The 21,317-nt window shown below is 37.6% G+C and overlaps 3 protein-coding genes across 4 annotated transcripts in view; 2 read left to right on the top strand and 1 right to left on the bottom strand.

The window, feature by feature from the left end:
* Positions 1 to 21,317, bottom strand: part of LOC142339644 (uncharacterized) — a 615,633-nt gene that overhangs the window by 194,208 nt on the left and 400,108 nt on the right. The gene's annotated exons all lie outside the window — the stretch shown is intronic.
* On the top strand, positions 571 to 9,938 carry LOC142339639 (putative arginine--tRNA ligase, mitochondrial). The gene is made up of 4 exons (XM_075389826.1): positions 571 to 582; positions 4,685 to 4,959; positions 7,624 to 8,534; positions 9,235 to 9,938. The coding sequence occupies exons 2-4, from the start codon at positions 4,695 to 4,697 to the stop codon at positions 9,682 to 9,684; spliced, it is 1,626 nt and encodes a 541-aa protein (XP_075245941.1). The 5' UTR covers positions 571 to 582; positions 4,685 to 4,694; the 3' UTR covers positions 9,685 to 9,938.
* The window catches only part of LOC142339638 (uncharacterized), a 63,000-nt gene continuing 56,334 nt past the window's right edge, over positions 14,652 to 21,317 (top strand). Inside the window, exons 1-2 of the mRNA XM_075389825.1 lie at positions 14,652 to 15,068; positions 17,960 to 18,168. Of these exons, the coding sequence (XP_075245940.1) occupies positions 14,931 to 15,068; positions 17,960 to 18,168 (347 nt within the window). The 5' untranslated portion in view covers positions 14,652 to 14,930. The remainder of the gene's footprint in view (positions 15,069 to 17,959; positions 18,169 to 21,317) is intronic.

Below are 21,317 nucleotides of genomic sequence, written 5' to 3'. Positions count from 1 at the left end.
CAACTACGCTGACATGTCGTATCTAAGAACAAAAATGAGCTTCGCTTTCCTATGTAGCTCCATTCTCTGCATTCGAAGCCCTATGACACTAAGACGGAGAGAAATTGATGATGGCTCAATTGAAGCTGTTGTTGAGGACGGAAGGCTGTTGAGGACGGAAAGCTTTTTACTAGTTCAAGTTAATTGGCGCTTTTAAACAATATGTTAGGAGCTTTTTCACTGATTCACCGAAGCTTTTTCTGAGCATTGCCTTGAAAAGGGGCTATATATTTATTATTATTATTATTATTATTATTATTATTATTATTATTATTATTATTATGACTTCGTGGATATGCCACCGGGATGTTATTCCCGCTGTTAGGTTCTAGGATGTGCACGACAGTTTTCACAGATACAAATGAATGTCCATGTGCAAGGATTCTGCTCATTCCAGTTCCTTTCCAAATAGCTCCACATGTATTCAATGAGTTTCTTCTTCAGTTTCTTTGAATTGTCAACTGATTATTCTGTTACATCGAATTACGTTCTTCTCTACTGCACAACAATTAGCCTAATTGTTGTGATAAACTTATTAAATAGATTTGTTAAGGCAAAATCCTTGTACTGGGGACCTCCATTGGGAGGGTTTTAGAGGCAAGGTTCGGGTATGGTTCGTTAGAGTCAAGGTCCGACTCATCACATCAGGTCGTATCATTCTAACAGATTTCTTTTTTAGAACAATTTCTTGTGTTTTTGAATGTTAGCAGGCTCCGTGAATGGGATGTTTTGATGCCAACCATCTTCCTTCATCACATCAGGTCGTAGCATTCTAATTGATTTCATTTTCAGAGCATTTTTTTTTGTGTTTTGAATGTTAGCAGACTCTGTGAATGGGACGTTTTGATGCCTACCCTCTTCCCCCCAGCTGCTCGGACTTGGTCTTGGGTACTTCTCGTACCAAATATGTAGACGAGGGTCAAGTAAAGGGTTGTGTTCACTACTATCGAGGTGCTAAACTGCTAGATCTCTGTGATGTTATCAATAAATACCCAGACCAGAAGCTGAACACTGTTGAAGTAATTGCCGGCTTCAATGATCACCGTAGTAGTATTGAAACTTTCTTAGAGCATTGGAAATTCCTCATTCAGCTGATTATTGTTAAATTTAGCCCAAATAATTTGATTGTTCCCAAAGTTATACCCACCAGCTGTAATCGCCTCATAAATAAGAAAATCAGTGCCCTTAACTACGCTTTGTATAATTATATTGATTCTTGTGCCCTAAAGTTGTTTATTGTTTCACCCTCATTTAGAAATGTTCTTCAACCTAACCTGTTCTGTATGTTTTCACTATTATTCTGTTTAACATCATTCAATACTTTAAATATCGTTGCTGTTACTACTCTCCTGTAATTAACTTAATCTAGTCCCCCTCAGTGCAGCCTTCCCAACTCCTAGCCCGCAGCTTGATGGCTGATCAAACCCATTGTCCACTCTGCAAGGGTCCCCTACGTGGGGAGGCGTCTGGTGTCATACATGTCATAAATATTTGCACGTGAAATGCAGTGGTCTAGCCGCAGCGAAAGATTGGACCGAAAACTTCAGCTGCAAAAACTGCTCTGAGATCACCGCAGCCACCGAAACAGCAATCGCAACGCCGGCACCACACAACGCTTTGATCGTTCCCGACACTGCACTCATAGATCCTGCAACATCGCACGCCCCCGAACATTCCGTCGCCGCAGCATCGAATAATTTTTGGGACCACTTCCAGCCTCATCACGTGGTAACAGTGCGCCAAATATACCGCGAGGTCGTCACTTGGAAGCCCTCGTTCTTCACGCTCGGTAAGAACAAGACAGGGGAACAGTTCGCCGAAGCCCTTCACAGTGTCCTCTCCCCGATTGCCGTAAACACGGATAGATCCGATATATCTCTGACCCTCTGTATGATACTTCCGCACCTAACCCTCAGTCGAACAAAGAACACGGACGATGGATCGAATAATAAGACCATCAAGCGTAGACTGCAAGCATGGTACAGCTGCAACTTCTCAGAACTGTTCTGTGAAGCGAAGGCAATCCAAATGAGAATGAATTCAAGGAACAAACAGCAGCACTCTGACCTCAAGATGTTCAACGATTTCATGTCTCGTGGTAAGATCAGTAATGCTATTCGCGTTCTTTCGGATGAGCACAAAGGCGGCGTGCTCGCACCTACCGATCTCATAGACGGTGGACCGGTCCTCGAGATTTTACGCGACAAACATCCTGAAGGTCAACCCTTGGAGCCCAACTGCATTCAGAGCGAACATCCACGAACCTGTGCAAGCTTGTTGCCAAGTTTGCTAAGAGGCTTGCCACGTCCATAATAGCACCGGATGATTTGATTGCATACAATGGTTGTCGACTAGTGGCCCTGGATAAATGTCCAGGTGTGAGACATATTGGTATTGGTGAAGTAATGCGTCGCATCAGTGGACGCATAATCGTCGACTGCATCAGGCAAGATCTAACATTCCTCGGTGGAAACATGCAACTGTGCCTGGGCCAGAAATGTGGCATAGAACATGCCATACATTCGCTTCGCCACAGTTTTGATGATCCCGAAAACGAAGCAATTCTTCTAATTGATGCCAAAAACGCTTTTAACGTGCTCAATAGACGAACAGCTTTAGAGAACGTGAAAGCCTTATGCCCATCTTTGCATGTTGCCTTACAGAATTTCTATAGCCACCCGTCTCATCTCTACATCGGTAAGTCCACCATACTGTCTCAGGAAGGTACGACACAAGGCGATCCCCTTGCGATGGCAATGTATGAAATCGTAATCCTACCCCTAATAACAAGACTTCATAATGACTCTTTGACCCAAAAATGGTATGCTGATGATAGTAGCGTCGTCGGTAAGTTAGAAGATATCAGGGCACTCTTCGACAAGCTCACTGAGCTCGGTCCCTAGTATGGATATCTTGTCAATCCTCCGAAGTGTCAGTTGATAATTAAGCCAGGAGGAGAGCGCCAAGCGTCAACTGTGTTTGCAGGCACAAATGTGGAAATCACGCAGGGCGCTCGAGTCCTGGGATCAGTTATCGGAAGCTCTGAGGCCAGTAAAAATTTCCTGAAAGATGCAGAAAATAAATACACAAAAAGTTTAGACAGACTTGGTCAATTTGCTCTCACCTCTCCCAGAATGCCTATGCATGTTTGACGAAGGGGGTTCAACAGAAGTTGAGCTTCCTTTCGCGTACTACACCTTCCATGGAGGGGGTTCTGGACAAGGTGGAGGAGCGGCTTGGCCGAGTCATACCGAACATCGTCGGCAAAGAAGTAATCCAAGAGGAAAGAGAACTTTTTTCTCTCCCTCTCAAAATGGGTGGGCTTAACATCGCCCTCCCACAAGATCGTCACAAAAATCTTGAGCAATCAGTTGAACTCTCAAGACCATTGGCGTCATTCAATAATATTCAACAATGTGAAGTAGAACAAACCAAGATCAGTCTCAGACAGAAAGCAGACAATCAACGTGAACTCATCTCGAAAAAATCCAGAATCGAAAACAATCTACCAGAAATGAAGTATACCATCCAGCTGGCCTCGGAGAAAGGAGCATCAAGCTGGCTTAACGCGCTTCCGTTGTCAAAACATGGTTTTGACCTCACGAAGACTGAGTTCCGTGATGGAATAGCACTTCGCTACACCTGGGAAGCGAAGAACACGCCAGCCATATGCCCATGCGGGAAAGAATTCAGCCTCACCCATGCCCTCCATTGCGCCAAAGGCGGTTATACGCACCTACGACACAACGAAATTAGAGATGTGTTTGCAAACCTGATGGATGACGTTTGCCACGATGTACAGATAGAGCCAAAACTTCAGTCGCTCGATGGAGAAATTTTCTCGAGTAATTCCACCACCACTGATGATGACGCTCGACTGGACATCAAGGCAAACGGTCTGTGGGGCTCCCGCTTTAATCGCACTTTCTTCGATGTGAAGATTTTCAACCCTCATGCGAAGAGCTGCCCTAAGACCATAAAAGATGCATACAAATATCACGAGAGCATCAAGCGAAATAAGTACGAAGAGCGAATCCGCGAAACCGAACACAGCAGCTTCAATGCACTGGTTTTTGCTTGTTCGGGTGGTCCAGGTCCATCAGCATCGCGCGTTATGAAACAACTCGCAACCAAGATCAGCGAAAAACGCGGAGAGCCGTACGCCGACACTATAAGCTACATCCGAACGAAAATCAGCTTCGCACTTCTGAGGAGCTGTGTTCTCTGCTTGAGGGGATGTCGTGCCCTCAAGCCTCGTGTTCTCAGTGAGACTTCGATTAGCGCCGTCGTGGAGGAGGGAAGGCTGCACTGAGTGTTTGGCTGCTTATCTTTATTCATTTGCTTATTCCTTGATGGTCCATTTTTATTTTATTCCTTCCATTCTAGTTCCCTATGTGTGCTATATATATATATATATATATAGGTGCTTTCCTCTCCACTTGTTATTTATTTTTGTGACTGGGCCGTCTTTACACTGTCTGGAGGGGAACAGCTTGGAGTGCAGCATCCGGCTACTAAGTGCTACTCATCATACCCTATTTTTCGACCTACATCCATCGATGCCGGATGGTGTACACGGCCTTTTTTTTATTTTTAAGAATATTCTCTACTGCTAAGATCTAATGCTGATATTTTCCATTTTCAGGTGCATTGTAATGGTTTCTAAAACTGTTGCCTCAATCATTGGGTGCTTTCATGCAAGGCCTTTTGCTTTTTGCAAAGGAAACAAACGTGCTGTTAAAATTGTCTCGGAGAAGGATCGATCCAATTCCACGTGCCTTGAAATGCAACAGGATGTTGTTTTCAGTATATTACAGAGCTGGACGACAAGAAATGTTTTCGGATATCATACATCCAAGTGTCAGGAGAATATTTTAGTTGAAGCAGGATCTCCTAATGTGGCGAAGCCTTTTCATCCCGGTATGCTGCTCTTTTTGGTTCTGTTAGGACGGAAAACTTGAATTGTGTTGTAATATTTCTGCTTTATACAACCCTCACTTTGTTTAACAATTTTATTGATTTTACTCAAATAATGATAGGTCTAAGGTATGTTTATTTGCCGCGAGACAAAATTTGAAGTATTGGTCTCCTTCGTGTTGCACTTTCGTATGTCTGCGCTTTTTTGTCCGGCCGATTTTATTGTTGTGTTCCGAAAGATAGGATAGTGGTAGTGCTTTCAAGCACTGTCGTTATCCAGTTTTCGGCTTACAGAACTGCCTTAGGCAGTTCTCTTCGAGCTGTATTGTTCCAACTGGACGGTGTGACCAAAACTGCCGATAGCACAATTGTTCTTAAATGACATTTATAGCAATTAGTGAACGAACAGGACGTCTTATTTATATGCATATTTTAGATCATTCTAAACCCCCCAAGTTTTGTGGGCATACAACTTTTACGCCCCGAGGCGCACGTGCTATTTATACATAGTAAATAAAAACACGGGATACAGTAGATCCCCATTTTTCATCGACCGTTTTTCATGAAGTTTCTATGTGTTAAAATACTACTGTAGAAAGCTCTTTCGTTTTACTCCTCCATATCTGATGCATGTCTTTTTAAAATTTCTAACGTTTGAGGCGTTGAGGAAAAATGGAAACTAAATTCTGTTTTGACCTGGTTAATAACATTGGGGTTCATTGATGCTTTATGCCGATTAGCTTTCCCAACAAGTTGCTTGTTTCTGTAGTTTAAAAATAGGAAGGCGTACTGATTAATTATTCTCTAGTTTAAAAATAGGAAGACGTACTGATTAATTATTCTCAAGTTAAGTTTTTAGCAATTATATTAAGGCTGTTTTCTTTTTAAGATGGAAAAAGGAGTATTGTTAATCTACAGCTTTTTTCGTCTTGAACGTGATGAGTATTAGCGGAGTCTTTTTTGATCGATAATTTTTGGAGTATTTAAAACAGAATCTAAACGTCAATGCCTTACGTTTTAACTAAGTATTTAGGTCCAACGGTTGAACGAATCGAGGAGAACACAGTGATTTTCTGATCATACTATTTTTGAGAGAGCGAGGAAAGTAGGTGTGAAAAAATTTTCGCAAAGAAAGCAAAATTCTTTGATCAAGTGCAGAGTTTTCAATGCATCGTTGCACCCAGCCTCACCGACACACAAACTGAAAACAATTTGCCCGACCTGAGCCGGCTACGTTTTCATGCTGTGAAGGACAATTTATCAAAGTTTGCAAAATTTTTTCGGAGACAGTTTGCCGTCACTGGTTAAGATTAGGTAGTTTTGCGTTTATGCAGTTCTCACATCTACAACTAAAACGCGAAATCCATAAGTTCATCTCATTATAAGTTGAATGATAAACAATCTGAACAAAGAGCTGTGCAACTAAGCGTTAAAATTAGTACTGTTCAGTCTTTACCTTTCTTTTTTTGAACCATGACGTCTGTTTTCAAACTTTTGACTTTAAAAGTAGCTTAGATACCAATACATAGTAGTTAGGAACTGCAGTTGAAATTCAAGCTCAAAATTTAAAGCTCAATTTAAAAGTTTTCTGCGCCTAAGTCCCTCCTCCCTTTTTAAATAACGAATCACCCACCTACATTCCCCTTCACGCCTAGCTGTAGCCACCCCAATCACTCAAGAGTACCTATTCCCGCAACTACTTGTACCCCAAATCTAACTACCCCCAACCAGATCCCATTACCTTACCGAAACCGCCAGCCCCCATTACCCTGCCCCCAACTTCCATACACCTAAATTAAAAGATGTGGTTGTACTTTCTATTGTTTTATTAGGCATTTGCTTTTGTATCGCTCTCTCTTTCTTTCTCTTTGATCTCTTTTTGATTAAGGTAAGGTTTGTTTAGAGATTATATTCGAGTCGTTTCCGGTATTCCACTGCCAATGTTTTTAATGCAATTTTTGCTTTACTGATTTTTTGTCGTACCCCTTTGACTTTTCGTTCTCAAAAACGGAATAAACAGGTAAAGCTAGGCTGTCATTAAGTTCTTTATGGCTCACTAGTATCTAAGTATGCTATTCACCGTATAAGTTTAAGAGACAAATTCATGATATGAAGGGTGGTTTTCAGAGTTTGACCCCTCCCCCTTTAACTCCCTCCTCTCCGCCATTTCCTCCCCGTGCTCACTTCAACCCACCTCAATCAGCTAAAGCCTAGCCTCAGTAAGACGCGCAGCTAGCATCTGGCAAAGCCAACTGCTCGACAGTCATTTGAGAGCAATTCACTCTACGTTACTGGGTTATGTTATTCTGAAATCTAAGTACTTGCTAAAATTTGCAGTTCTAAAGTAAATGTTGGACGAGAGGCAGAGTTCGTAGATTGTTCCTTAAACATCTACGGCTCTGAAAATGTTTCTTGGTTACAATTTCGTACAGTTTTTCTACGGTTTATTTTAATAATTGTTTGGTGTAAAGACTCCCATTTATTGAAATAGCCACCGTAAAGAGTTGCCACGATCATCCTTTTCCGCTATCAAAAAAATTATAGCTTGAATTTCATTGATTTTATTTAAGAAATTGAAACATCTAAAACCAAAAGGCCAAAATTTCAACAAACAATTTTTTCGTTTAGCTAATGAAATGAGAGCCTGCACAAATCTAATGTTTGCAGGAAATTTTAGATCAACCCTTTTGGGGAACACAGTATCAAGACTATTGATGCTACATGGACACAGAGTGACTCGCTTGAGCTACATCGGAGATTGGGGCGATCAGTTTAATCTCCTTGTTTCATACCTGAAGATGAAATATCCAAATGGAGCTATTGAACAAATTGAAATCTTAAGCGTGCATGATCTGTTGAAGTTATACTCAGAAGCAAATTTGTTACACGAATCCGACCTCAGTTTTCGAACAAGTTGCAAACAAACTAAACTGCTGTTAGAAAACAACAACGAATATCATATGTTATTATGGAAATTAATTTGCGCGAAAACGAGAGAGTATTACGACGATATAAACCAAAAGTTTGGAGTTGAATATGATCAAATTACTGGCGAATCGAGCTATCGCGAAGAAGCTGTAAAATTATCCGAGAAATTGCTTAAGGATTCTCCCTATATTCGCTCTGAAACTGATTTCTCAATACCTGTCTATGGGAAAATGAAAGCAAAGATCCCGTTCGCTTCCACCTCAAATGGAGAGAAAATTTTTTCCACGTATCTTACAAGAGATTTAGCGGCAGCTATGGAACGTATCCACAAGTATGATAACTTATCTCACATGTACTATATAGTTGATAAAGGCCAGTACGAACATTTTCGAAAGTTGAACTTTTTTCTGGACAAGCTAAAACCCGAAAAGAAAACGAAGCTGACCCATTTACAGTTTGGCCGCGTGATCGGAATGAGTTCTAGGAGGAATCAAACTTTAAGCGTAGATTCCCTTTTAAACGATGCGAAAGACTTGGTAGTTGAGAGGTTGAGACTGAGAGAAACGACCAAATCGGATCCTGCTCAGTTTGAACACGTGGCTGAGCAATTGGCTATCGCATCTTTGGTGGTCAATTGCTTCTCTTATAAGGTTAGGCCTTGTTTCAGTTTTTATAATTATTTTTTACGCAGGAAAAAAATTTTTCACGCTAGAATTTTCTCGCAATTAGTTTTTCACGCAGTTTGTCGACAACAATAATTTGTGGGACGAAAATTTGTGGGAGCGTGTTCCGCTGGATTATGCTTCTGATTGGCGAAAATTTGTTTAATGTATGGGCTGAGCTTCATTCGACCATATTTTAATTAACTAATTGGTCAATTGTGTACCTCTTTAAATAAACATTTTAAGCTTTTTTCAGTTTCTTTCTAATGATGTCACTATTTCTCAATCATGGTTTCAGGTAGACGAAATGAAATACGTTAAATTTTCTTGTGTGGCTCAGTACAGAAGACACTGAGTTTCTGTGTACGTTGTTCAACTAAAGGTTGATCATTTAAGAAATTAATTGGCCAAGAAATATTTATCAGATACTTTTAAATTCTATTTTGTGACATATGGGAGCTGCCCTCATGAAAAATCAGAATTGAGAAGTTCTCATTTAATTATATCAGAAAGTGATAATTATGGTCTGATTGTTAGTCAGTCACTGCACTTTACAGTATTGATTGCAACACGGTATGATTTGATTAAACATAAAGTAATGACGATAATGTTATTACTTTCGTTAGATTACGTAATCGGTCTGTTTAACAATATTGACGGTTAACTGCTAAACTTGCATCTTGTTTAGAGAATGAGTGACTTCAAATTTAATTGGAACGAAGTTGTGTCAGTCAAAGGAAAATCGGGCATCTATATCATGATGACATACGCCAAAGTTCGTTCAATATTCCGCACGATGGGGATCGATCCCGAGTCAGAACACTTGACCTTTGATTACCCCTCCTTTGAAAGTGAAGAAAATGAAATCATTCAATCGTGCGTTGTTGATTTGATGATAACTTTGGCGAATTATGAAAACGTGTTGTTTGAAAGCTACGAAGCTTTGGACGCTTTCATCCTCAAAGAGTATATTTATGAGCTCTGCAAAGCTTTGACTCGATTACATAATACGGCGCCTTGTGTATCAGAGCCTTGTTTTAAAAAACAGTCAAACAGACTAGTTGCGTTTCAATGTGGTATTTTGGTTCTCAAACATGCTTTGCATGTTATTGGAGTGACACCGCTCGACAAAATTTAATTACGTGCGATCTATTCGAGTTGAACTAAGTTAATAATGATCTGCCTTTTAGATTTTGATTAATAATACCAAAACAAAGTTGATACAAATTTTAACAAAAAAATGGATTCGATGCTGTCGAGTTTTCATGCTTTATATCTATTGTTTGTGAAAAGACCTTGGACCGTTTTGGTTATTGATGACACGTGAATTAATGGCTTGCCAATTTTGGCAATACAAAGCCGACTGTGAATTGAACGCTAGTATTAATCTGATTGATTATTTTGTCTGAGTTGCTTCTATAGAGGCACTTTTTGGGCATTAATTTGAATGAGCGAAAATGTTAACCATTCTGTTTAGATTAAAGTGCCTGGTTCTAAGCTTTATCTGCTAATTGTATCATATGGAGTGATTAAACAGTGATCGATTTTTATCAGCTGAGCTGTAGTACTCTTAGTTAAACTTTTTTGGCTGGGAAAGAATTAAGGGAGTTATCAGTTATAATGATCTAGAACACGTATTTCTTCTTCTGTATCTAATAGTTCCGACCCACATATTTAAGGAAAAACTGTATCTCAGTCAATTTTGCCCCAGTCAATTTTGGGATCTATTCTGTCCGCCCCCCCCCCCCCCCACCCCAGTGTTTTTATGACTCCACCCCCAGTTACAAATTTTTTGTTGTTATATAGGACGTTACTATGTAAGAAAATAGCACGTGCGCCTGGGGGTCATGAAAAATTTATGCTCACTAAGATGGGGGGCCGAAACAGAATGGATCCCAATTTTGAATGATTGATCGAGTTAGCGTTTTGCGTGGCATTTCTGTTTAGTTATTTTTGGAAAATATCCATATGGTTTACTAAATTGTTAAGTATTTCCCTATTTTTATCATGCCGATCTATTTTGCAATAAATTAGGCAATTTTAACTGACTAGTTCCGTTTTCCTGCCAAGACCTACCCTCAGAAGATGCTGTCAGGACTGCTTAAACAGTACCAGGGTTTTGAGTGTTGCTGACTATCCGTTTTTTGCTAAACTAATTTGTGAAAAATTTTGTTCAAGTCCTCGTTGCATGCTACTAAACTTTATCTTGGAGGATAAACTGCCACTTTCTGAGCAATGTTTTGTTATATGGTAAACATCCACAGACATGCTGTTCTTATACAGCATGCTGAATTTTTGATATGCTAAGTTTTTTAATTTCTTTTAGTAAAAAATTTCCCACAACTTTGGACTGTTATGTTTAACTTCGCCATTTTTCAGTTTAAGTTAGCGTTGATTTCGGATTTTTTAATCAGCTTTTGTATCAGGTGTTTAGGTTGTTGAAATAAGGTTTTTCCGATTGTATAGGACCTACAGAAGTCATAGAATGAATGCAAAATGGAAGCAGAGAACCAATTTTTTTTAAAGTTAATCGGTACTTTTTTGAACTCCGGCATAAAGATCTATTGCCTGTCTTTTAAGGATTTATTGTCACCAATGCTTTAAGAATGTTTTACAAAACGAAATTTCTCAATTTCCCGGAGTTAAGAGTGGTAGTCAAAGCAAATTGCAGGTTTTTTTCAGTGGCGAATAATGCATTACAGAGCCAGCTGAATCTTTTGCGAGTTAAATCTTTGTAGTTACAACAGTATGGTGTACGCTGTTTCGAATCAAGATCTTTGTGTTTCTGCCTAACGGGTGTTGAAAAAAATTGTTCGGCCCATATTGTTTGGTTATATGAAACAAACTCAACTGAACGATGAGGCTATACATTTTTAATTGCTCTTGAACGAAGTTCATAGCAATTATTGTAAACGTGTGTGTCTTTTTAATGCAAAATTTTCGCTTGACGGTTTTGGCTTTTCGAATGACTTTTACGCCCTTGACTTTTTGCGTTTCGCGTCATCTAAAATTTTCTCTCAATCAAAATTTCAAGCAGCTGAACTTAATTGGCGGCAATTTAATACTAAAAGTTAAATGAAAATTGCGCCGAAACTGGTGCCTTTTTTCACTTTAAATCTTAATAGTGGTATATTGTAACCCCTAATGTGGTTGTTTGAAACCCACTATTGAGCTTCTTAGTCCCAGTTAGGCTCCCCCTCCCCCGCTGACTGAAGCAGGATGCAATGGATTAGAGCTCCCCATAGTCGTTCGAGAGCAATTCTTCCGACGTTCAGTCGGTTATGTTTCGAAAATTTCGTTCCAGTCTTACTAAATAATTTGTTTTTCCATATTAACTAGTTGAAAACCTTTCGCCAGTGTCGAACAATAACCTACTTTTTTCTAGAGCTTCCAAATAGTAGATAGATGTATTGGAAAGGATCATCATGTTTTCAACAAAGATATCCGTTTAACAATTTTTCTGTGCCCATTCCACGGAACAATTTTTGCATTTCGTTCCCCGAAATTGTGACAATTTTTTTTCAATTTGTACCAAAACGTTCAAAATTTTGTGCTGATATTTGAACAATTTTTTCAGCGCTGAGTTTCTACCAAATCAACGATAAGGTTACGGAGACATGATGATTGGTTGCAATCATCTCAACCAAATTCGTGATGATACCGTATTTAGAGTTTTTTCCTACCAAATGCTACAAAGTTCGAGGGATAACGGAAGTTTTTTATTTAGATATATCAAGAGGCGAAACGAACACGAACTTTCTTTATTTGAAAAATGAAAAAAATAAAGGTATTTTTGTAGTGCTGCGTGTAATATGCGAGCGTAGACTAAGTATTATGGGCGGTTGAATTATATAGCCTAGTAAAGTGACTAGAAAGTTTATCTGAAAAAAATATGGCATTAACGAGCAGTTAAAAACAAATTAAAATGCTTATATTGCTCAGAAACTGCACCATATTGGGCTCAAGTCTGCATGGAGTTTTTTTTACCTGAATGGCTTTGCCAGCTCACTGATTTTTATACACGGTAAACGGAAAGTTAGACAAAATTGTTTATGGCTTAATACCAGTGAGTTTATTTTTCCCTATTTCAAGGGTCCAAGTTGTCCAAAAACTGTTTGAACGCATTTAGGAAAAAATGAGTGTACCAAAACAATCCAGTTTTCTGAAGATGTGGAAAATAGGAGCGTAATAGTTGCCGGCTGGTTCTAATTTCCAAACCATGAACTAACTTATTTTAAAGTTTTAGCTCTAATTAATTTCTCGGGAGGGTGAGCCAAGAATGCGAATAGGTGAAGCCGGAACATTATGTGCAATCGCACATTACCGAGTATAACTCGCATATCAGCATAACTAGTTGTTTCAGTTCTCCGTATTAGAGTCAAACCATTAGCTGATAGCAATGAAAAATAGCCCCGAACAAAAATGTCAGTTTCATAATTAATTTTGATTTTTTTTGCATGTACAATCCTTTTTGTAACCGGGCGCAGAGTCCAAATGGAGCCACCACAATTTGATAGGCATTAAAGTGTTTATTTTTTCATGTTATTTCTGGTTATCCAAACTCGGCGACTCAGTAAGAGAACCTTTTTACTTATTTCAAGCGATCATTCAAAGGAACATGTAACGTCATTTATCATTGTTTTTCGTTTTAATTAGCCGCCCTTGCTCTCCTTAGTTCGCGTTACCTTTTGATCATGTCCTTCGTTTTGCATAAGTCACGACTTTCGCGTTTAACTCCTGACTTACCTCATTCACTGTTTCAACTGAATGGATGTTTCACTCATTGAAATAAGCAATGTAGTGAGTTCCGTCAAGGTCAAGGGAGCAGATTTAAGAGCTGAGATAAGAATAAGTTTAGAATCTGAAACTAAACACCAAATTTGAACACTTCTTGACAGTTAAAAATTCTATCAATTTCCATCTCGTATTTCAATCCCAATATTTCTTAAGGGGATCATCGGTGGCTATTTTCTGGCAATTTAGCGGCTATTTATTTGTTCTCCGATTTTCAATTTGATTTTTAATTTTCAAAAATTACGAAGTAGACGTTTTGTTTTTTTTCTACAATGAGTCTGTTTATCCAAATACTAGCATGTGTCATTCTGAATTCTTGGGTGTGCAATTGATTTCATTCAATAGAATGCATCCTTGTGACTTTGCTTGAATTGTTCTTCAAAGTGTTGACGGACGTTTTTTTCTCAATATTCTTTGTGCTAAGTTTTGTACTAATCGATTTTATCCCTGATTGTAATAATGTTTCCTTCGTGTTTGTTTTGGCCATATCTTAAGGTAGTGGATAAGAAACAATAACAGCTGGCAGTGTCACCACAGTTTTCCAGTTTGTGACTTTTCTACCACAAATTTCTTTGAGTTTTTTTTTTACAAATATCTATCCTTAAGTATTGAAATTTCAAGATTTCCCGCCAAATCGTTTGAGCATTTTTTTACAGATATCTCAGCGGTACCCAAAGATTCAGCGTCAATTTTGTTTCAATGAAAAAAATATGAAAACACGTTTCTGTTCAACAATTGGTTATCTGTTCTTAGTGAAAAAAAATTTTTTGTAAGAATTTTTTTTTTAGAGAAACTTTTAGTGAAACTGCTAGCCTATCTAGCCAGTGGTTACCAGTGATAAATTCGTCTAATGTCAAAAATTTAAATCAACTGTCACCCTTCGTTTTGTAAAGATTATTAGTGGTCATCGCTAATAAACGTACGATGATTGAACTTGTTAAAGCGTAGAGATGAAGAATTTATTGCGTATGTTGCAATAATGAATTACCTCTACTTTCAGACAGCCAAACTAATGATATATGTACAAACTATGAGACTGTTTCTGCCTTGCCTTGTTTGCTCACAGTTAAATATCCTATTTTGAAGTTGTTTCTCAACATTCACCCAAACCATTGTCTTTGTCAGTTTGAGATAATGTTGTCTTTTCTTATGAAGCTTCAAGCCATACGTCATTTTGTGTGTATTATGATTATTTACGCCGCTTGCTATATGAACGTAGAATGTTTATTATCAAGGAAAATAGAAGCGGAATTTGAAGTTAAAAATTGTTCTTGTATTTGCGCTTCTTTGAAGCCCCGATAATTGTTTTTGAAAGCAATTTAATGCTATTTTCAGATGCAAATGAAATTAGTGACAAATTTCGCATTACGACGCTTTGCTCAATGAAAAGGCAGTATTTGTCAATGCGTATGCTGTTATCGACATTGCTATATTTTGCTGTTGAAACGAAGAACTGACGCAAGTAATTAGACTCAGGAAACAGTGAAATTTATTAATGGCTTGAGTTTTGAGCTCGATTTACGCTTTTGTGTTTATATTAATCTTTTTTTTATAAAAGAGGAAAATTAGACAGAAAGAGAACGGGTTACAATGAGTAGTTCCAATTCCCAACTGTCGTCTAGCGAGCAGTTAGATAGAGTACCCAATGGGGGTCAGAGTGGCAGCGGTGCTGTTGCAAATGGAAAAGGGCCCATCACAAAACCCTTCTGGGAATTAGACGGATACAAGGTTAGCATCGTCTGATGATATTCCTATGCTATGAATTGCTATGAAAGGCATGGCGCACAATTCCTATTGTCTGTTCACGCTGGGGTATAAATGTCAAATTTTGACAGGGGCAGATTAAAATTTCTTACCTATTTTTAACCGGCTAGTGTTATATGTTTAAGAAAATTTTTCAATGATGCGTTTCTGAAACATGCAGCAGACCTTTCAGTCTAATATTGAGGGAGGAAGGCGCAGCTAATATTTGGGTATTTTATCTCTTGAAATTTCACCCTTCAAAGAAAAGTAAAACAAGCGTGAACTGACCGCCTGATTCAATTGTGAAATCAAACCAGTGTTCTGAAATCCAGAGACATCTTTTATCACTCTTTTTTCGTTTGCGAATTTTATTTATTTATAAAAGATCATGGTTTTAACTAAAAAGCTTGAAAGCATCGCAAAAGTCTAGTTATGGAAATAATTAACAACTATTTTATATGCCATCAGCAGTTATATCTCTATCAAAAATTGATATTTGAGTTGACCTGGTCGTTCTTCTGCATTGAGAGAATTTTAAAAAGTCTTACTCGGCTGTTCACAGGCAAAGTACTGGATCTATTATTTGAACAAAATCAACGTTTATCAATTTTATCTGTCATCTTGACTCTGAGCTTGTTGCTCTAAATTATTGCAAACAAATGGGAGTTGCAAACATAATTTTTCCACCAAGTAATGTCAGGGGAGAGAGTGCAATGTTTATTAATAGCCGCGAAGCGATAGCTGATGCTATTATTGGTCTTCTCTTGGTTTTTTACGACTCGAAGAGGAGTATTGGTTTTCTTCAGGTTTTTTTTAACCGGAAGTACTGTTTTTTTAGGCTGCGTTTTGACCTAATAGTGAGAGTGAGTAAAATTGCCGTGTTTGAGCGAGAAAAGTTTTTTGTTCATGCGCTGCGTTCAGTGAATGACTTTTTGACTTTGAAAACAGTTTTTGAGAGATGTTTATATAGATGACAGTTTTTAGCCGTATTTTCGTCAATTTGTCCCACTTTTATGGAAGTAAATTTTGTCAAGTTTTTTATAGAAGTAAATTTTGATCGATGCCGTATGAATATGCAACCATCTGAAATATGCCATAATGTTTCTGAGAGCTTAGTAATTCGTTTAATGTGCAAAATTGGCCCATATTTCTAAATTTTGTCAATTATTTGGCTTTTCTCATTATTTTCTTCTTTTTGGCTCTTTGAGCGGACTCTTTTAAACGAAATTGGTAAATATGCCGACGTATTTTTGATAATTCCTGAATTGGATGCCTCTTTTTGATGTGAGGTTTTTTTGTGTTAAAACATAGTACACAATAATCCGATTTTGGCCGAAGTTTTATGAGTTTTCTGTTTGTACTTTTAGTTTAATTACCCTAAGAAAATTTTTTGTGCACCCATGGTGTTTTTGGGTTTCGTTTTGTTGCTAACTGAATAGTTTTTGGTGATAACTTTTAAAAATTAAGTGAAAATTTTTACCATATTTTGAACATTTTTTCAAATTGTTTGATTGTTTCTCAATTTAGCGGTTTTCACTTCTTACGTAGACAGGAAGATAGCTATGTTTTTTTCTTAAAACGCGATCGCTTAATAACAATAAATCGATGTTTTTACTTCAATTTTCTTTTTTTAGAGTTCTTAATTTAGTTTTTTTTTCAGAAATAGCGAATTAGTTTTATTCTTTTTTTTCTTTTTCACTTTTTATGTATTCTCCACATTCTAGCATGTTTATTTGTCCTGACATCAAAGTATTTGTTTACCCCCATTTATTAAATTGAAAATTTTAGTTTGAATTAATATTTTTTGTCTTTTTTCGAAGTTTTTTTGTTTGCGATTGATTTTATTGAACATATGGCACTGAGGTTTCGTAGCTTCATTTTTACAAATTTTGAACAATACTCTTTTGTGTGAATATTCTTTGGGCTTCGTTTTGATAACATACGAATTGTTGCGTTTGAATATTGTTCTGTCTCTTTAGTCTTTCATGAATAAATTAGATTCTATTAGTTTTTGGTCATTGTTTGGTTTTGTCGCGTTCATTGGGATTTAAAGCGACAAGTAATGTTTATAGGTAAAGCGGTAAAGTTTATTTCGTTACAAATTGATTACTGTCTTTAGAGTTTAAAATAGTGTGTGAATTGAGAGAACTTACGGAAGGAAATTGATAAGTTTCGTAAAATTTTTTTGGCATTTCTACAAGATTCAATTTTTTCTTCTAAATTAATGTTTTGGGAAATTAGCATGGCTTGACTTTTTCTGCTCGCGTACTTTCATGCCTTGAATTGCGTATTAAAATTTAGCTTGTTTCATATATAGGAGTATTGTAATTTTTAAGTTCAGTTGGTTTTATGGGCTATCTTCATCTTTCGACTGATTTTTATATTAGAAACCAGTTGATTTAAAAGATAATTATTTCACGAAGACGACTCTTCGAGTCTTTTCTGGAATTCTTCCGGCTGTTTTTTTATTTTGTCGTCAAGATTTTTGTTACGACCATATGACGTCACAATCATTTCAAATCTGCTTTTCGTTCATGCAATTTCAACTGAAGTGCGTGTGTGACATTATTTTTCGCTCTTAGTGGAGCGATTTTTTTTTGTTCATTTGCATGATTAAATTTTTGGTCACACTTGACTCTGACTCTCAAAAATGACTTTCTCGCTCTAAAATTGACTTTTCGTCACTTTAATTGAAGGTTATTTGAGAGCAGTGAATAGAGGTAGCATTAGGATTAACAAATCCTTAATAAAAAATATAACATCTCAGCATTTGATAAAAAAAAATTTCGGTGTTTCTTTTACTATTTTAAAATGCGGATCTACGAAGCTATTGCGGCTATTTTCTGACAATCTGCCAACTATGTTTATTTTATTAGGAAGTAATGAAAAGATCTCAAAACAGTAACAATCAACTCACAGCCCTAAAGAAGATGCTAGAGGAGCGGGCCCAGTGCGAGAAAGCGTATGCGGATTCGCTCTTTAAGTGGAGTCTGACTTGGAAGAAGGCGGCTGAGAGTGGCCCAGAGGAAGAACATTTTAGAGAGGCATGGATCGCATTCACAAAAGAAGCCGATGCTGTCAGAGAGTTAGTTCAATGCACTTAATATCAAAAATTAACTTAAAAAGTTCTGGATGGACCACATGTCAGTTTGAAATTCAAAACCTCCTTGATGAAAAGTGTCCTCGGGAAGTTTTCGAACACTTCGAGATTTTAAATCCGAAAGATATTTTAAACAAATTTGTTCGTATGATTGCTGGAGTTCAGGTTGTTTCTGCCAAGGAAGAAAAGAAATTTAAGTTTTGACGTTCTGACTGTTCATTTTCTGAATGCTGCAGAACACTGTAAAAACTAATTTAGATCATTGCAGCTCAAAAATTTTGATGCATATTAAAAAGTGATTTGATTTGCGCCTCTTTCTCAGGCTAAACATTGAATGTATTTTTAGGGCCGTGGCTTAATCTGTTTTGCGCACTTTTTCTGGGTCGTAAACCAAAAAAACTGACGATTTTAACTTTTATTTGCCTTAGATGCTGCCTTAGATGTTTCATCTAATAGTTTTTTCGTCTGACCGTTTGTTTTTCCTTAGAAACGGGATAAAACGGGTAAAGCCCGGAGTGCATTACGTTTTCTGAGAGCCTTACTGCATACTACTCTCTAAGTATGCGATTGGGGGGTGGGGGGTGGGTCAAAAAATTTTTGTCTCTAAAACCGTCACGGAAACGGTTTTAGAGACAAACATTTTCGGACCCCCACCACCACCCCCCCCCCCCCACCGTACCACTTACCCGCACCACGACAACTCAACCACAACTCTACCTCATTCTAACCCGCACGCTTGCAGCACCAGAATGTTTTTAAGTTTTGAAAGTTTGATCAATGGTAAAGCTTTGTTAATATAAAGTTTGATTTGATTCTCTTGAAACGTGTTTTTATCTCTGCTCTTAAATTGTTAATCGCATGGTGGAAATAGACTTCGATAGCTACCTACTGGAACAACATGTGAAACCCCAAATTCAAAGATGTTATTGACAAGTATTTTGCAGAAGGTTCCGTTTTCCGATTTAACGAAAGACTTGCAGTTTTTTACAGTAAATCTACATATAAATGCCGTTTAGTTGTTTCATCCGCACGCACATCCTCCTCGAGTTCCTGACTCCCCGACCCCTCACCATTTGACCCCTATCTCCCACTCCACCTCATTGTATCCTGTGACCTCACGCGCCTGCCCTACCCGTGCTCACCACGCTTCCTTACACCACACTCTTAGCCAAGTTAGCCTCCCTAAACCGCAGCTAGCTACTGACGCTGATAACCGCTCGCTCGACCTTAGTTATTTTCGATAGAAATTTTTCGCCGAGATTCGTGAGATGACGCTAATTCATTGTTAAAAGCAAAATGCTCTGTCACATTTTGTTTTATTCTAGTTATATGCAATTCGGAACAGCACGAAATTATAGGCAAGAGTCTGGAACAAACTTCAATTTCATGCTAATTTTGTTCCTTACAACTTTTTTGTTCTTTCTTTTTTTTGTTGAGTTCAACCGTTTTAATGGCGTGAGAAGTGTTCAAGTGAGAATGGTGTTGGTGTTACGAAAGAGGAGGAAGAACTATGTGTTCAGTTGGTGTAGTTTTGATCTAAAAGTAAAAGTGAGTATATTTGTTGGGTGAACTGATTTTTGCTCAGTGACAAATATTTTTGTCCATGTGCTTCATTGAATTAAGGACTTCATGAATTTTAATATTTTTTGCGACAGGAATAGGCATAAGGCTAACCGCTTTCAATTGCTCTCGAATGAAGTTGGAAACAATTACTGTAAACGTGTTGGTATCTTTTTTATACAAGAAAAATTGCTTGGCCCTCTTTGCGTTTTGTTCTAGAACATTGTGTATTTTTTCAAGATTCACTTCCACATTTTAAGTGGTTTCAATTGCTCTCGTTCTGAAATGAAGTTTGTTAAATAGTGATAAAGAGTAATATAAAAGTGATTGTTAGCGGTTGAGTAACAACGCAGTTGTGGTTAAGATGTCTGACTGCTATCAGGGAGGTCGCAGGGTCGAACCCCTATCAGGTTCAAGTTTTGCACCCAAAAAATTCTAAGCTACACCCCCAAATTAAACCCCCCGCCTGACGTCCGAGAGTAATTCATCGACGTAAGTCGGTTATTTTTTGTCCATATGCTAATTTTGATACTTGTAATTTGTATTTTCATTTAGAAATAAGTTTTGATCCCAGCCGCAGTTGATGAAAGTGTTTTTGGGAGCCCAATCATAAGCTTCAAGATTAAAATGGGCGATTTCGCAGTCATTGTTAATTTTTTTCTCCCAATTATTTTTTTTGCAGCTTTGATTGGACTTTCAAGTTATCAATGTAAAGAATAACGTACTTTTTCTAATTGATGCGTTCCATTTCTCGCTTTTTGACCTGTTTTTTGTTTTTTATAGAACTATACATTTAAGATATTGATATTGGAGGCTTTTTTGATTTTTGCTTGTAGTTGTAATACGCATCTTTATGGCTGTGCGTTTTGCGTTACTGATTATTGAGTTAATTTTATAGCCTTAGGTTCTTTAAATAGGACTAAATACTTCGATAGCCTTTTAGAAGATTTTTTGTTTTTTTTTTTTGAAATTGTTTTTCGGGTTTTAGAAAGAAAGATTTCAAATAAAATTGTTGTGTGATAAGGCTATAAATGAAATGTACTTGTTTTTATTAATAGCAACGTCAGCAATCTCAGGCGGCTATTATTGCGCTCCTAATTTTTTACAATTCAAAGAATTTGAATTGTATTGGGGCGCTGTCTTTTTTTTAAGATCTGTTCACACATTTTCATGATTTTTGAAGTCAAATTGGAGTAATGATTTTGGTCACGCCGAAACAGGAAGTGGAGCGAAAAAGCGAGTGGCTTCGCGGCGTGAAATTTTTTCGCTCTAAATTTAAAGTATAGTGAGAAAACGGTGTTCGCACAACAATTCGCATTCTCGCTATTGGTTTTTTGTTCACATGCGGCAATTTCACGTTGATATGTACTGGTTTTTTTCGATTTTTTTGGATCGGATTTTTTTCTCAATGGTTTTCCCATTCCATTCATAGTTTATTCTAGGCCTAGTTTTTTGTTTGAACCAAATTTCGATTTCTCGCTAGTGGTGTTTTGTTCACATGCGGCATTTTGACATTGATTTTCTGTTTTTTTATTTTGATCTGATTTTTTTTAGAAATGGTTTTCCCAATTCAC

The sequence above is a fragment of the Convolutriloba macropyga genome, chromosome 5 (assembly GCF_964194025.1).
Source record: "Convolutriloba macropyga chromosome 5, txConMacr16.3, whole genome shotgun sequence".
Classification (NCBI taxonomy): domain Eukaryota; kingdom Metazoa; phylum Xenacoelomorpha; order Acoela; family Convolutidae; genus Convolutriloba; species Convolutriloba macropyga.
Note: the sequence above shows the minus strand (reverse complement) of the source record. Positions and strands in the feature narration are given on the sequence as shown.